The sequence below is a fragment of the Macrobrachium nipponense genome, chromosome 33, assembly GCF_015104395.2.
Source record: "Macrobrachium nipponense isolate FS-2020 chromosome 33, ASM1510439v2, whole genome shotgun sequence".
Lineage (NCBI taxonomy): Eukaryota > Metazoa > Arthropoda > Malacostraca > Decapoda > Palaemonidae > Macrobrachium > Macrobrachium nipponense.
In genome coordinates, this window is record NC_087219.1 from 53,134,925 (window position 1) to 53,151,922 (window position 16,998).

Sequence of the window (16,998 nt, forward strand, 5' to 3'; positions counted from 1 at the left end):
ATTGGCCAACTCGGTTAATGGCGACCCAATTTTATGGCGTTTGCCTAGTGCCATGAAATTGCAATTTTTGATGCCATAACGTGCTGAGTTCCGGTTTTCAGCGCCATAAGGTGCCAATAATAAAGTTATGGCACCATAACAGATGTGCCAATAACAGGTTATCAGCACTGTAAACTCCATAATTCACAGAGTTTTGGTTAATAGTGCTTTTCACTTATCAGCTCCCCTGCCTGTGTATATATATATATATATATATATATATATATATATATATATATATATATATATATATATATATATATATATATATATATATATATATATGTGTGTGTGTGTGTGTGTGTGTGTGTGTGTGTGTATGTGTGTATATATATATATATATATATATATATATATATATATATATATATATATATATATATATATATATATATATATTATAAAATATATATGTATATGTATGTATATGTATATGTATGTATCTTATAGGCAGTCCCGGGTTACAAAGGGGGTTCCATTCTTGAGACGCGTTGTAACCCGAAAATCGTTGTGACGGAATATTGTAAAAAATCTTAGGAAAACTTTACTTTTAATGCTTTGGGTGCATTAAAAAACTGCATTCTTATTGCATTTTTCATAAAAAAACCTTGAAATATGATTATTTTGCATTTTTGGTGTCATATTTCTTCTGCCAGATGAGCGTTGTAGGTGTCGTAACCCTGGAAATAATTTCTGATGAATATAATTTAGAAGCGCCTTAACCTCGGAACGTTGTATGCTGAACCCGTCGTAAACCCGGAGACTGCCTGTGTGTAATATATATTAATATAGTTATAATAATATATATATATATATATATATATATATATATATATATATATATATATATATATATATATATGTATGTAGTATATGTGTATGTATGTATGTATGAATGTGTGCGATATATAGATATATATATAGTAAATACATACCTACATACATATATACATATATTTATTTATTTATATATATTATACATACATACACACTCAGCCCCATCAACTGTAAGTATTAGCAATGGCATTTTTGGTGTTAAAATTAAATTTAAACTATAACCTGGTCTTAAGTCCAAGTGTACGTTCATTGCTGGTGGCTTGAATATTTGTCTGTCATTGTATTTTTATCCTTTGTACCCATAGTAATGTTTTCAGTTTACTTTAAGAAAATTTTATTATACACACACACACACACATACACTAGTTTGTATGTATGTATGTGCATACGGGAAGTCCCTGGTTATCAGCGAGGGATCTGCTCTCGGCGGGGTGCTGATAAGCGAAAACCGTCATTAACCGAAACTCAGCGATTTATATCGGCAAGTTTTGGTTAATGGCACCGATAACCAGATAATGGTGATTCTGTTAGGTATTTTATAGTGCCACAACTCTATTATTGGCACCTTATGGCACCGATAACAAACGTGGCCTGTTGTGGCGCCATAAATTGGCAATTTTATGGTGCTAGAGAAGCGCCATAAAACCGGATCGCTGTTAACCGAGTCCGCTGATAACCGGGGACTGCCTGTGAGATATATATATATATATATATATATATATATATATATATATATATATATATATATATATATATATATATATATTTATATGAATGCATGTATGTATGTGTGTGTGTGTATGTAATAAAGTAAGCTGAAACCATTAATATAAGTGCAAAGGATGGAAATACAGTGAAAGACTAATATTCAAGCCACCAGCAGTGCATGTATGCTTGGACTTAAGACCAGGTTGTAATTCAAATTAATTTTGAACACTCGTAACACCATTGCTGATACATACAGTTGAAGAGGCTTATTATACTATTGAAAACATTTTGATACAAACTGCCTTTGTATGTAATTACAGTATTGGTTATGATAAATAAGGTAGTTTAATTCATGAATAATAAGTTTTTATTGTTTAGAAAAGATAATTGCATTATCCAAGATTGAAATTGTAGGCAGCCCTAGGTTAACAGTGGCATCAGTTAATGGCTATCCGGTTTTACAGTGCTTGTCTAGTGATGCTGTTAACTGGATTTCCTGTGCCAATCTCTGGTTAGCAGCGCTGATATCCAGTGAGCAGCACCGATCTCTAGTTAACAGGAGTGCCAATCTCTGGTTAACGGCGGCAATATTCAGTTAGCGGCGCCATTAAGCAGGTTCTTAGTGCTGTTATCGCTGATTTTCGGTTAGCAGCACTGGCCAGGAATGGTACCCCGCCGTTAACTGAGAGCTACCTGTATATTTATTTATATCAGATTTCTAACAATAAAATTTATCTTTTAAGTACCCATGTTGGAAATATATTGCCAATTCCAGTAATTTATTACCAGATAGTTGAAAATAAAAAACAAAATCTTCAATATTCGTATAATTGTTTTATTTGAAAATCTGGAAAATTGCAAGCATATGACTCCACAAGTCATATTAAGTGGTGTATTTGACAAAAACCAAGCAGTCCTTTTATTTCAAAATTAAAATCTCTTATCATAAACTTTTGTTAGAAATTTCTGTTAGGTTACTCACTCATGTTTTGTTCTTTAGTTTGGTTAAATGGTAAACTTTTCCCTTACATTTGTCTTGTTCCTTTTAAGTAAATAGTATATATTGTCTCTGTTTCTCTAATGAGCCCCAAATACATCTTAATATTAAAGGCAGTACATATGCATATATGGTAAGTGCATCTGTCGTTCAGAAGGGTCATCAGCTCAGAGCTGATGACCCATCTGTTGTTGTATTGTCAGGAGATCCAAGGTTAAAATCCATTACATTGCCTGTGTATGTACTGTAATTCATTCTGCTTCATTTCATTATAGAGGTTTGATGTTGTAAGCATTTCATCATTATCAGGTTTTTCACAGAGAATGAAGATCAAGGATGATTAGTACAATTATATATTGTATGTTTAGAGAGAAGTTGATACTTACTATTGTAATTGGCAAGCTTGTCTATTTTGCTAACCAGCCAATGAAGAACAGGGAACCCTATCACCAAACCTTGACAACTCCACTAGTGACTTTTTACCAGCCAGACACTGTCTTACTGATGACAACACCTGCTATTTAACCAGCTTTTCTTCCAGTTGAACTCCTTCCAATCAAACTTTACCTGTGATGCCTAAATTCTTCACTTGACCATCAATCTTTCATGTAGCCCCTTGTAAAATACCTTTGGAAATCCAGAGATATTCTTCTGCTCTATTTTTGTCATAGATATTTTAACATGTGGAATTCTTCCTAGGTTAGGTAAGCATGATGATACTTCCATTACAAAAACCTTGGATTAGACTGCCATTACAAAGACTTAGGATCAGACTGTGAAAAAATCCACTTGGACCTGTTGATTTCTTGGGTTCATCTGTATTTTTATTTTTACTATTTTTGCTGTCACTTGTATTCCAAACTGACTAATATCCTTGGTATAGTATTAGGTAACTAGGAATTTTTGACTAGCATTTTCCCTAGTATATCCAACAGTGCTGACTAGTGTTTTCCCTAGTATATGCAACAGTGAAGTACAGTATTCATTTAATAGATCAGCCATGTTTAGGCCACTAAGAATAGTATTGCCAATTTTTTCTTAAAAGGCCCAGCAGTACTCCTTATTCATTTTTAATGTTCATGTGTGATAAATTTTTCTTCAGTTTTTATGTAGACAACAATATTTGCATTTCAACTAATTTTTATACTTTTTTTTTTTCTCCTGGTCATCTGGTTTATCCATTCAAGTTTTTTTTTCTGCTGGTTGGCTGCAATGGTCTTATATTAACTTGAGAGATTGACTTCACATTTATATTTAGTGATGTACTTGTTACATCACAATATAACACTTTATTGTTGTGACTATTCTATTTTGTTAATTATATTTGCTATTGAAGTATACTTGTAACATCCTGTTTATTTTGTGGGGAAGGGGCATGGAACCATTTATTACTATTTAAATGGTGGGGGCGGGGGCTAATTGTACTGCTGCTTTCATAGGTGTTGAACTATATTTAGGTAATATAATTGACTTCACATCTTTATTTACTTTTTAGGTAACCACTATAGTTGGAGGAAGGTGTCTACAACTGCACACAACATGATTGTTGGGAAATTGTGGCTAGATAACCATGGAGAAATGGAAATCATCAATCACAAGACAGGAGACAAATGCTGCCTTAAATTCATAGCATATTCGTACTTCTCCAGGGAAACTCCCAAAAAGGTATTACAGTAAATTGATACTTTTTGTCTGTTAACAAGGTTGTCAGACTGAACAGTTGTGAAAACCCATAAGTATTTCAAGGCCTTTTCTAAGGCTTGTTTTTAGGTTTCATGAATTTAATTATTTTTATATAACCATAATGTGTTGTAAACATCTTGAAAATATATCCTAGTAGTATATGTTCTATCAACAATTTTATTATTGTATGTACTGTAATAATATTCTAAACTACCCAACATTACAGGTCACAGGGTATGTTGTAGACAGTGAAGGTACTTTCAAGTGGTTTATCACTGGTACATGGAATGAAAAAATAGAGGCCTGCCGTGTTACTTCACAGAATATGAGGGGAGGAAAGCCTGTCTATGAAACAGGGCCACCGAAGATTTTGTGGAAGAGAAATCCTGTGGAGTAAGTATTTTCTTTTTGCATGTTTAATCTAGTAAAAGGCAAGATTAGCCAGGTAGACATCCAAAAATATGAGAGAGAGAGAGAGAGAGAGAGAGAGAGAGAGAGAGAGAGAGCGAGAGAGATGACGAGAGAGAGTGAGAGAGAGAGAGAGACGAGAGAGAGCGACGAAAGAGAGAGAGAGAGAGTGTACTCACAAAAATCAAATATTACAATTGTATTCAAAATTATGATATATTGTAATTATTGTCATTTGCACTCCGGTAATGTTTATATTCTCAAAATCATTAGTTGATTGAGTCTTACTGACATTCCCAGTGCCTGTAGTTGCTAAATGAAACATAAGCCAGAGATACATTTTTTTTTTAAATTAACAAAGCTGAGATAAGAATGGACCTTCCTTATATATAAAATCAGTGAATTTTAAATACTAAAATATATGTGATGTTTTACAAGTTTGCCAGTTTCATACATTGCTTTTGCCTGTTCCAAAACTTTTTGCAGCCTTCACGTTATTCTTTTCTCTAGCCATAGCTACAACCATCAACTTAAATATAGCTACGACTCTTTTAAGACCCTCTTTTCCATGAGTTTGGACAGCTAGAATAAAGTATAATGATTCACATTTTTAGTCAAAAGTTAACTTACACGTGATATGCTGTATCAATGAAATCTACGATCTGTATATTGAGACATTTAGGTATGATGATGGATCAGCTGTTACCAACTAACATCGCTGGTAATTCCTTTTACAGTTCTGGTAATAGTAATGGTAATTGTAATGGGAAAGTACATCCACAGTAGTATGACTGCTTGATTTTGTAATATCACTAAATAACTTTATAATTTAACCCTTAAACGTCGACTGGACGTATTGTACATCGACTAAAATTGTCTGTCGGGTGCCAAGTGGACGTACGGTACGTCGGCCACAAAGTTTTTTAAATATTCGCGGAAAAATAGTTATAGGCCTAGTTTGCGAAAGATTTTAAATCACATGCCTTGAGGGATGCTGGGAGTTTACGGATCAGGCTGTTGTTTTGTTTACAAGCGTTACCCAGCTGCGCATGCGCAAATTTCTTTCTTCTCGCACTACAAAGCATCAGCGACGGATCTCAGAAATTCTTTCGTCACTTTGTCCTCATTTTTGCACTGTTTTATATTAGCCATTATGTAGTTTTATATATGAAAATGTGCACAATTTCATGTAGAATACAACAAAAAACAACCCATGGTTGTAGCTTTTATAAGTTTTGAAATATTTTCATATAAATCACAATAAGTGCCAAAATTTAAACCTGCGGTCAACTTTGACTCTACCGAAATGGTAAAAAAAACTCAATTATAAGCTAAAACTCTTACATTCTAGTAATATCCAATCATTTACCTTCATTTTGCAACAAATTGGAAGTCTCTAGCACAATATTTCGATTTGTGGTGAATATTTGATAAAAACTTTTTCCTTACGTCCTCGCAGTAACTCAGCCGAAAATCTCAGAAATTCTTTCGTCACTTTGTCGTAATTTTTGCACCGTTTTATATTAGCCGTCACATAAAGTTTTATTTATGAAAATGTGCGCAAATATCATGTAAAATAAAAATAAAAAAACCCATGGTTATAGCTTTTATCAGTTTTGAAATATTTTCATATAAATCACAATAAGTGCCAAAATTTCAAGCTTCAGTCAACTTTGACTCTACCAAAATGGTCAACAAATGCAATTGTAAGCTAAAACTCTTACATTCTAGTAATATTCAATCATTTACCTTCATTTTGCAACAAATTGGAAGTCTCTAGCACAATATTTCGATTTATGGTGAATTTTTGAAAAAAAAAACTTTTTCCTTATGTCCGTGCATGGTAACTTGGCCGAAAATCTCAGAAATTCTTTTGTCACTTTGTCGTAATGTTTGCACCGTTTTATATTAGCCATTACATAAAGTTTCATATATGGAAATGTGCGCAATTTCATGTAGAATACAACAAAAAATAACTCATGGTTGTAGCTTTTATCAATTTTGAAATATTTTCATATAAATCACGATTTCAGCCTTCGGTCAACTTTGACTCGACTGAAGTGGTCGAAAAACGCAATTGTAAGCTAAAACTCTTACATTCTAGTAACATTCAATCATTTGCCTTCATTTTGCAACAAATTGGAAGACTTTAGCACAATATTCAATTTATGGTGAATTTTTGAAAAAAATTTGTCCTTACCTCCGTGTGCGGTAACTCGGCTGAAAATCTCAGAATTTCTTTAGTCACCTTGTTGTAATTCTTGCACCATTTTCTATTAGGTATTACATAAATTGTTATGCATGAAAATGTGCACAATTTCATGTAGAATACAACAAAAAATAACTCATGGTTATAGCTTTTATCAGTTTTGAAATATTTTCATATAAATCACGATAAATAGAAAAAATTCAACCTTTGGTCAACTTTAGCCCAACCGTAATGGTCGAAAACTGCAATTGTAAGCTAAAAATCTTACATTCTAGTAATATTCAATCAATTACCTTCTTTTTGCAACAGACAGGAAGTCTCTAGCACAATATTTTGATTTATGGTGAATTAAAAAAAAAAAAAAAATTTTACGTCCACGTCACAAATTCAGTTATCATTTTGTGATAATATTTTCTCTGTGGTGCTTTGATCGTTTTACAATTTGTTATTTACCAATATCATCGCAATTTAGTGTACAATACAACGGAAAAAATAACTCATTAGCTTTAACCGTTTTGCTCACAGCGCGATTTGTATACAATTATATATTAAATTTTTTTTTGCGCTGTCATATATTTCAGTATTTATATATGATAATGATATTTTTATTCATTTCTGATGGTTGCATACTAGACTTCAGGCAATGACAAAAAAAAAGGAGCCAAAAATGAACTCTTCATCTTAAAAACTAAGCGTGCTGTGATTTAAAAAAAAAAACTTTTTTCCGCTATGGCGCTAACTCCCGAACGCCGCCGGCATACGGCAGACACTTTTGTAAATAGAGGCTCGGCGTTTAAGGGTTGCATAAAAAAATATTAATTTGACTTTGAGTTAAATAGTATTTAACATCTGGTATAAAATAAGTTAATAGTTGTGAACATTGGGGATAACACAGTAAGTAGTATCTGTCTACATATTACAGTCGCAAACCACGTCTGAATATGGCACAGACTAGTTTCACATCTGTTTGAATATGATATAGAGGCTAGGTAATCATTGTAGGACAGGAGATAGAGACCATATGTCTTGATTCCTTTATCTTCTAAAACTGTGCTAACAAACACTCTTCTGGCCAAGACCAACTATAAGAGACTTTGAGAGCTTAATTCCTTTGAGAACTCACTACAGCTATGTCAAAACTTGTTTTATAATCCTAATACCCCCTTTTTTTTTCAGCAACATCATTTGCAATATACGTATGCATTTCCAAACACACTCCAGTTAATACTTATGCATTTCTAGACATATCTTCAAGTTATTTTTTCAGAAAATAATTGTGATCAGTTTTTACTACTCCATATCAAGAGTTTCAGGTCCTGAAATGATCTAATTAACCCTTTGAAATCATGGTGACAATTATAATTGTCATCCATTTTCAACCTCTGAGATTCTGATGATGGCTACAGTCATCATCAAAAGATATTTTTTAATACAATTGCCATAAATTGTAGTTGGATGCCTTTTGTTGTTATGGAAATTGGTATATTTTCTGATTTATGTCATTTTTTTTCAAAGTGACATAAACTGTAATTCCGCTCAGCAAACTTTTTTCAGTTTAGTACTTGGCTAAAATAGTCATGAATTTCATATTATTAGAAAAGCAATTTATTATTTTATTATAATTTTCCATTGTGTAAACAGATATTGGATAACACTTTTTTCTGATTTATTAGAATTTTTTTATAAATAAAATTTTTTCATTTTGGCTAATTTTCACTTGTTATATAGATTTATTTATTTTATTTATTTTTTTACCTTTTTACAAATATTATGATAAGTTCATTGCTTTGCCTTGAAAATGACACCAAATTCATGAAGTACATATAATGCTAATCAGTATAATAAAAGATAATTATTGCTAGGTATTTTTGTTTAGTAAAGGGAGGATGTGTGCTATTTACTACCACACATTTTCTTTTGAATGAATGTGTATCCAAAACTTTGAATTTAGGCCTACTAGTATATATTGACTAAATTCATTTAATGTTTTGCAGTCCAGATGGAGAGAAATATTACAATTTCACCGAGTTTGCATGTCAACTCAATGAACCTGAAGAAAATGTATCGCCAACGGATTCACGCTTGAGACCAGACCAACGGTTAATGGAGGAAGGTCGTTGGGATGAAGCCAATAGAGAAAAACTTAGGTTAGAAGAGAAACAAAGGGCCACTCGACGTCAACGAGAAGCAGAGGCAGAGCAAGCTGCAACTGAAGGTAATAAACTTTAATCAAATTATGTTGTGTATTCATAGGAATGTTTCCATAATTTACTTAAGAGAATTTGCTTTAGTCAGATTTTATTAGCAATTTTAAGTAGAATTCATGTTTGTTCCAACACATATACGAACCGATGCTTTCATATGTGGATTATTCTGTGCTGTCTTTGTAATCGCGCTTTCGTTTGCACGTTTTCCAATTCATTTCTCTCGTTTTGTGTTCATATTGGTTTTCTTGTATTCTGTGTGATTGGGAGTCTATACTTTCAGTGCCTAGCATTTGCCTAACCCTGTTGACCGTTTTTAATGTTGATATTTTCAATTCTTCAATTCTGTGGTGATTATGCATTAGGCTTGGGTCTTGGGTCTTGGTTCCTGAATGAATGAAGGAGCATGTGTCCAACCTACAATCTTCTTGACATACACGAGCAGTGCACAGTTAGTGTTGTTTTCTTTGTAAGGGCCTCCATCCCAAGTTTTTCATAATGTAGTTAAAAAGATGTTTGTGTCATTCTGTGAGACCTTTCTGTCGTTCACTTAAGAACTTTGTAAGTAACAAACAGGATGAAATAGTACTGTGCCTGTCAGAGCTTTAAGAAACTACCTCAAACAGACTAGTCTGTTGTGGACTGTTCTTAATTATGGGTCGAGAGAAGAGGGAGATATCAAGGAACACTATCGTCTTCTGGCTGAGAGAGGTAATAGGGAGAGCATTCCATTTGGAAGGTAACGAAGACCTCGCCCTTGCCAGAGTCGGCTCACGTCAGTGAAATAGGGCCATTGGTGGCATTTAAGGAGTACCACTCAGTAGGGCAGGTCCTCTGGGCCAGGGTCTGGAAGAGGCAAATGACATTTACCTCTATATACCTCTCTACATGAAGAACATAAAATACAAGTCCTTAGATACCTTCACCTTGGGTCCAGTGGTGGCTGCACAAGTCAATTAATGATGTAGAGCCCTATGGGAGCTCAAGACAATGGGAAAGAGGTCAGGGTCAGGTCACACCACGTGACCCAGGCAGCTTTAGAATGTTCTTTTCAAAGAGGAGTCGAGAACAGCCAAAAATAGGCAAGTGCAGAGTACTCCATATATGAAAGTGTAGGTTCATGTGTTAGAAAAAATACAAAGTTTTTTCAATTTGGTATTTTTACAAAGAAGCCACAGTCTGAAATTTTTATTTTGATGCATGAAGCCATGAACCCTCTTTTCTTAATTTATGTAGTAATAAAGCCAAATATTTTTGTATAATGTACAGTATATATATATAACATGTTTTATATAATTACCATACTGTATAACTTGGAGAAAAAGGTTGATTTGTCTGGTTCAAGTGTCAAACAGCATATCTTGACAGACTTAGGCAGAATGCTACCGTAGTTCAATCGGTAAATCTGTATGGCATCAGTTGCTAAATTACTAAGATGGCACCAAAGAAATGTTTCCCGTTTGGTTATCATGAAATTCACTTCTCTCAGCTAATTAAATTATGCATGAACTAAGAGAAGGGTGAGGTAAGACAGAAACCCCCCCTGACAAAGGAAGATTTAAAAATATTTTAGATCCATGTAATACTGTCTGAATTTGACAGAAGTATATGAGGAGCATCTCAGTGGTAGCTTAACATAAATTGGTGCATCCATTCTCTTAACTGCAAAATCAGATAAATATGAATAGCATCTCAGTGATGGCCTAACATGAATTGGTACAACCTTTCCATAATTTAATTTAATGAAACTTCATTATGCTATCTTGTGGAATGTTTAAGATCTCAAAAAATAGCAACTTTTAAAGTAATTAATTAGGTAAGAATCTTGAAAAAGCTGTCCTTTATCTTCAAGACTCCATGACAGATGAAGATACCGAAACTGAACAAAACCTAAGTATGTAATGAGAGTACCAAGTTAAAAGAGGTATCATTGAGAAAATTAAATTCAAACCAACATATTTTAGTTTGATATCAGTATACTCGGTAAATGCAACTGAACATCCAAGTAATTTGGACCTAGGATGAGTAATGTCTTTCTGCTATATAAAGAATTGTTTAAAGCTGAAGTTTCTGTAAAACCAAATCACATTTATAATTGTTTACAAGGGCAGTAATTCTACTCAATATCTTGGAGGCAACAAATAGTCGGATAAAAACTTGTTACTAAGGTCACTAAAATATTCTCAGCATAACAGATCTGGAAATATACCAAGAACCCAATAGGAATGAGCATTAAATGAACTTAGGTATATAATCTACATTTGATGGACCTCTGTGATTTATGATTTGTTATTGAACAGTCAGAATTTTCTTTAGCTCCTTAAATGCAATGAATCTACTCATATATCATTGTATTGCAACCCACATGACTGAGTTGTAGATATCAGTTTGTCTATCTTCTCACAGGCATTCATTCACCTCTTTTGGAACTCATTTCATTCTGGAGGTGGTCACGTGGTTAACTCCCAGCCGGTTTAGGATGTCTATACTTCCTTCCAAGTATAAGAGTATCTTATTGTTAAGACCGAAGGTTTGTTCCACATATGAACTAATGACAAATTTTTAAAGCAATTTGTATTTTTCATAGCTAACAAACCCGAGGTCTTAATGTATACAGCCCAAATCTAGCCGCCCCTCTCATATTTTTTTTATTATTTCATGGGTTGGGAAAAGACTGAGCTTCACGATGTTATGCGTGGTTGCTGACCAGCTTTCACCTCGTACGTGCAGGCATTGCCAGATCTCACAGATTCCTTGCTTACAATCTCCTGATTGTATCAACTGGTTACGAGATGCTCTTGGAAAATATCCTATTGTTGAGACCTCAGGTTTGTTAGCTATGAAATATACAAATTGATTTAAAAATTTGTCATTTTGATGTAAAGTTTTGGGACAGGAAAGACGTATGACCTGGAAATGACATGGTTTGAAGATAAGATGAAGCTTGTGGTTCACTTGAACACAAGACATCTGGAATTGCACAAATCCAGATGCATCAGGTGTTGTCAAGAACATGCATATCTGGGTCCAAGGAACATCTGTTTCACAAAATCATACAAAACTAAAGTTAGCATCTAAAGAATTTAAACTGAAATGGAAAGTGAGAGATTTCAAATAACCATTCATAATACAAGGAAGCCCAGTAAAGCACGAAACTAAACCAATATCTGATAATACTTGTAACAAGAATCATATAAAGAACATTTCAACAACCAAAATAGGCACATTCAAATTGACCTCAATCCATAGAATATTCTAGTAGCAATAGATAGTAGAATCATAGATATGTTTTTGCCAAGCTAACAAGAGCATGCCACCTCAAAAATATATGAACGTAAGTAGCACTACTACCTCCTGTAATTATCACTTCAAGTGCCATAATCAATCTCTTGTAATTAAAAGTTGCCATTTATGTGGCCTTCAAGCCTTCCTTACATTTTATGGAAATGCAGCAAATATTCCTGGGCTTCTCCTGTGTGAAAATTGAAACTTTTGATTGCAATTTATGTGCAAAATAAAACTGCATACTGTACAGTGATGCTCAAATCTCATGCGACATGATTTTTTTTGTATTGTCCAGATTCTCAGACGTGACGTTCCCAAGTTTTTTTTTTCTAATGTCATACATTTCTAAAAGTTTGCGAATTTACAGCTAGCACTATTTCCTTATGGTTATGTAAATATGATCCTTGTGATTTGAACTTATTTTTTTGTTTTTTTATATGTTGCTTAGTTCAAAGTATGTACAGTGTGATAATGTTAGTGTGCCATCAATGAGAGCACACTTAACAAGCTCTTCGGACTGGTCAACATAACTACGTCTGCAGCATTATGACAGTAGACCTAACAAGCTCAACTAAAAAATTCATATATATAAATCAGACCAATTATCAGTAGCTGTAGCAGTGACAGCACTAAAGGAAAGTTGTGTATCAGTGGTACAGTATTATCCTGGTTGAACATTGGGCCCACAAGTTTAACATATGGTTGTATAATAGCCACCACATATGACCCAGTTCTCATCTGTAGAGAAAGTACCTTGTAGGAGGGTACCATTTACATTTTGCCTTTGATGACTTACTGTAGATGGTATAACAGGTTCTTCTACCAGGCCTTTGGCCCCTGGCGACTTTGCTCTCTCCCTTTATTTTACATCCATTTAATTTTGTATCTTTCTACTTACCTGTCCAACTTTAGTACTATATACAGTATGTACCATGATCCAATTTTCACTTCTCTTGTAATAACAAATTCTTTGGTTGAACATTTTGACCATCTAGAAATATATCTCTTTTATAGCATATATTAAATTTGAGAATGCCATATAACATTAACAACACATTTTGTACACATCCACATTTCATTGGATAGCAAATAATGTGGACACAATTTTTTGACGACATTTTGTCATAATACGTATCTAATTTTTGTTCAGCGTATCCTGAATATTTTTTTTATAACTAAAATAAATTGCTAATTCACTGTAGCCTAAGTGCTCGAAGACAGGAAATGTAAACCCAATTTGATCATAATCTGGGGATTAATGCCTCTCCTAGGTTCCATGTTTAGTTGAATTTCATTTACATCTTTAAATGTACAATATTTGTTTTTGTACCATTTATTACTTAAGACATATATTGACAGTCCTCCTATTTCTTGACAGGTCGGGAGTATCCTCCTTACAGTCCAGTATGGTTCAAGAAGGAGACTGATGAGACAGGGGCATTATCCTTTAGGTATACACACGAATATTGGGACTGTAAAGAAAGGCAGGATTGGTCCAGATGTCCTGATATCTTCTAGTACCCAAATGTAGTACCTGCCTTAATAATTAGCCGTGTGGCTCTTTCTACCAAATTAATGGTGATATGGAGGCAGTGTCATTTTGTATGTAAATTTGGTAAAATGGAGCTATATTATGTGAAATTTTTTAGATTATTTTTGATGACATTGTATGAAATCATGATTTTCATCATAGCTTGGTCCCTAGTTGAAAGTGATAAAGCAGTGATAATGACCTTGCTGTGCAAGATGAAGAAAAGACATTCTCAAGCCTTAGAATGTTATAGATGGTCGTCCTTCAATATTTTACGTGATGCCTCAAAGAGGAGATGATGCTTCTAAAAGCCCTTTTGCTCACTCTTGATTTCATGACTCCATATCAAGGACTCAGAATTGCCCTCTAAGGCTTCGGGTGCTAATAGTGTTGCTGTAGGTATTTCTACAGCTTTGAGGTACTTGTTTTTTTATGTGATCATATTTTTATGTAAAACTAAGTTGCCCCAGAGAAACTTCTCATAGTGTTCAAAGTGCAAAAGTGATTCACAGTGAACTGCATCCTAGTTACACTTGACGGACCAATTTGAAAAAGAACTTTTTTTTTTTATTAGCACACTACGTTTGTAGTTAAACCATATATATATGTGTTGATTCTTATGAAAATGTGTTACTGTCTTGGCTCTTACTATGTTGAGTTGTATGTCAACATGTAAATTCTCAGTTTTACAGGGCTTGTGCATCTGTGCATTCATATGCTGCCTTGACAAGATTTATTTTGTCTTCTCTTTTTTTGAGAAATAAGTGAAAGACAAAGGTGTATCAGTACTCAAACAATAATTCAGTTTTGTTTATACAAGATGGGAAATGTGAAAGGTAATTTAAAAGCCTTTTCATTATTTATTAGAGCTTGATCCTGCACAGAATTCTCAAAGTTTGATGGTTTGTGTAGTATATAATTTAGGACTTTTGAATTGTTGTTGGTGCATATTGAAGATCATCAGAGTACAGTATATATTGTTAGTACGTATCCCCTCCTTCCTTTAATGATTAGACATCTCATTGTAAAATAATCTCTCATAGCTGCATCATTCACTAGAGTATGGATTGATATATGCATCTGGCTTCTGCACACATCATGTGTTTCAACATAAAGCTGTTCAGTTACTGTGCTACTCTAGCCACTGAAACTAGACAGCAGCATAATTGCATAAAATTACAAGATCCAAGTATTAACTATTGTATGAAGTCTAATTTTTCTGTATCTTTCATTAATGGTGTGCTGGGTCCTTTGAGGAGGAATTGTTATAATTTTGTGACAAGGCTGCTAAAATTGTAGATGTTTTTCTCATTTTGAAGATTTGTTTTATTCATGCTGACATAGATTACAACATTGTTCAGTTTGCTGATGCTGACATAAACAACATTATTCTTATTTTAGAATATGTTGCATTATATTGTGGGTTGATACTGATTTGCAGTAATGTCATGCAAATTAAGTTTGGTGTATGGGTAAGACTTAATATATTTGATCCAAATATTATTAAACAGTACAGGTGGTGATTCTAAGTCTTTGTAGCTATGTGGCCAACCGTCCTTATCAATTTGTCCATCTGCCAGTGTGAAACCAGTGGTGGTGAGAAGATATCTGTAACCACTTTGTTGTAAGGGTAAGTTTTGTTAAATATACCAATCTTATGCATAAATAGGATTCACCTTTGTTATTGGTTTTGGTTACTAATTGTCTTTCATGGAACCACTGAGCAATCTCATGGAACTCCCTCTATAGCGTGAGGATGTGGCCATCAATCTACTTTAGGTATTAGCATGGCACAGGAAATTTATTTGCATACCATGACTCTGCTCAAAGAAGCTATGGCTTCCTCTTGCTATTATTCAGTTGTGTTGATAAACAATAATAGTACATCACAGATGTCAGTTTTTACTTTATACCTGTTTTTAAGAAGAATTTGTGCTCTGTAAAAATTTAGATATGTAGGCAAAAAAAAACAAAAAAACAAAAGCTTATCAAAGAAGATACAAAAACAATTTCATGAAAACTTACTAGATATCCAAAATTGTAGTGTGATTTCACTCCATAGCCTAACTTTGCATAGGTATAGTTGTTGATCTGTTGAGCAATTTGTGCATATTTTTTATGCCTGAAGGTGTTAGATAATATGAATTTGTATGATAGAAACCATAGTAAAGCAGCAGTTCACCCAAAAGAAGGCTCGACTCATTCTCTGGTACTGAACATAATCTAGTGAAGTGCTTGAAGAATTTGTAATTCAGGTATGAATGAATTATAAAAGTATTACACATTTCTCTACACCAGGTAACTTGGTTATTATTGTACTGATATTGATGGGAACAACTTATCTAAAGCATAATCTGTAATTGTTTTAACTTGAACTAGTTTAGCATTTGTGTGCATTAGATTAGTTGATTCCATCACATAATAGATTTGTTGCTTGTGATAAACAGGTGTAAGAAAATAGGGCAGCCATTGGCTCTGTAGGACTGGATAGGGACTTCATCTGTACATATTCTCACTTTTAGAGGAGTGTGCGCTGACCAATGTTATGGTTAAACCTCATTATTATTATTTACGTTTGCTCATTTGATTTTCACGTGCCATTGGTAGTGCTGTGCTAAAATGGGAATGCATATTTCTTTGTTTGGTAATTTAAATATATTTTATGTACATGTCAAGTAAGTCGTAATGAGGTTTGATTGTAAAATTAGATTTATAGCCTATTCTACAAACCAATTGAAAATGCTGTTGTTAAAGCTTTATATGAGGGGAATTGTCTCCTGTTATTTTGATAGGCTAAAATGAGCATTTTAATAAAGAGTATTGGCAGATGATACATATTCTGTTGTTTATTATAAATTTGAACATACAGTACAGTATATAACTATTGATCAGTACAATGCTGAGCATTGAATTAAAATGTGGCAGTTGTTTTTGCTACAGAAAGTAATGTTAGTTGGCAGATGATACCTCTGCAATGTTATGTTGTTGCAGGGGAATATTGTACTAAGTTATCTTTACATTATTCTTACATATATTATTTGGATGATGAGTTAATTGCTTTTGTGATATGAGATAAATAAAATGGGAGACTAGTGTT

General features: G+C 33.6%; 1 protein-coding gene across 11 annotated transcripts in view; it reads left to right on the plus strand.

The window, feature by feature from the left end:
• Positions 1-16,998, plus strand: part of LOC135203194 (oxysterol-binding protein 1-like) — a 355,421-nt gene extending 338,423 nt beyond the window's left edge. For all 11 annotated transcript variants that reach the window (XM_064232920.1, XM_064232919.1, XM_064232925.1 and 8 more), the window contains 4 exons: positions 4,077-4,246; positions 4,491-4,657; positions 8,876-9,096; positions 13,749-16,998. In XM_064232920.1, coding sequence (XP_064088990.1) covers positions 4,077-4,246; positions 4,491-4,657; positions 8,876-9,096; positions 13,749-13,888 — 698 coding nt within the window. In that variant the 3' untranslated portion in view covers positions 13,889-16,998. The remainder of the gene's footprint in view (positions 1-4,076; positions 4,247-4,490; positions 4,658-8,875; positions 9,097-13,748) is intronic.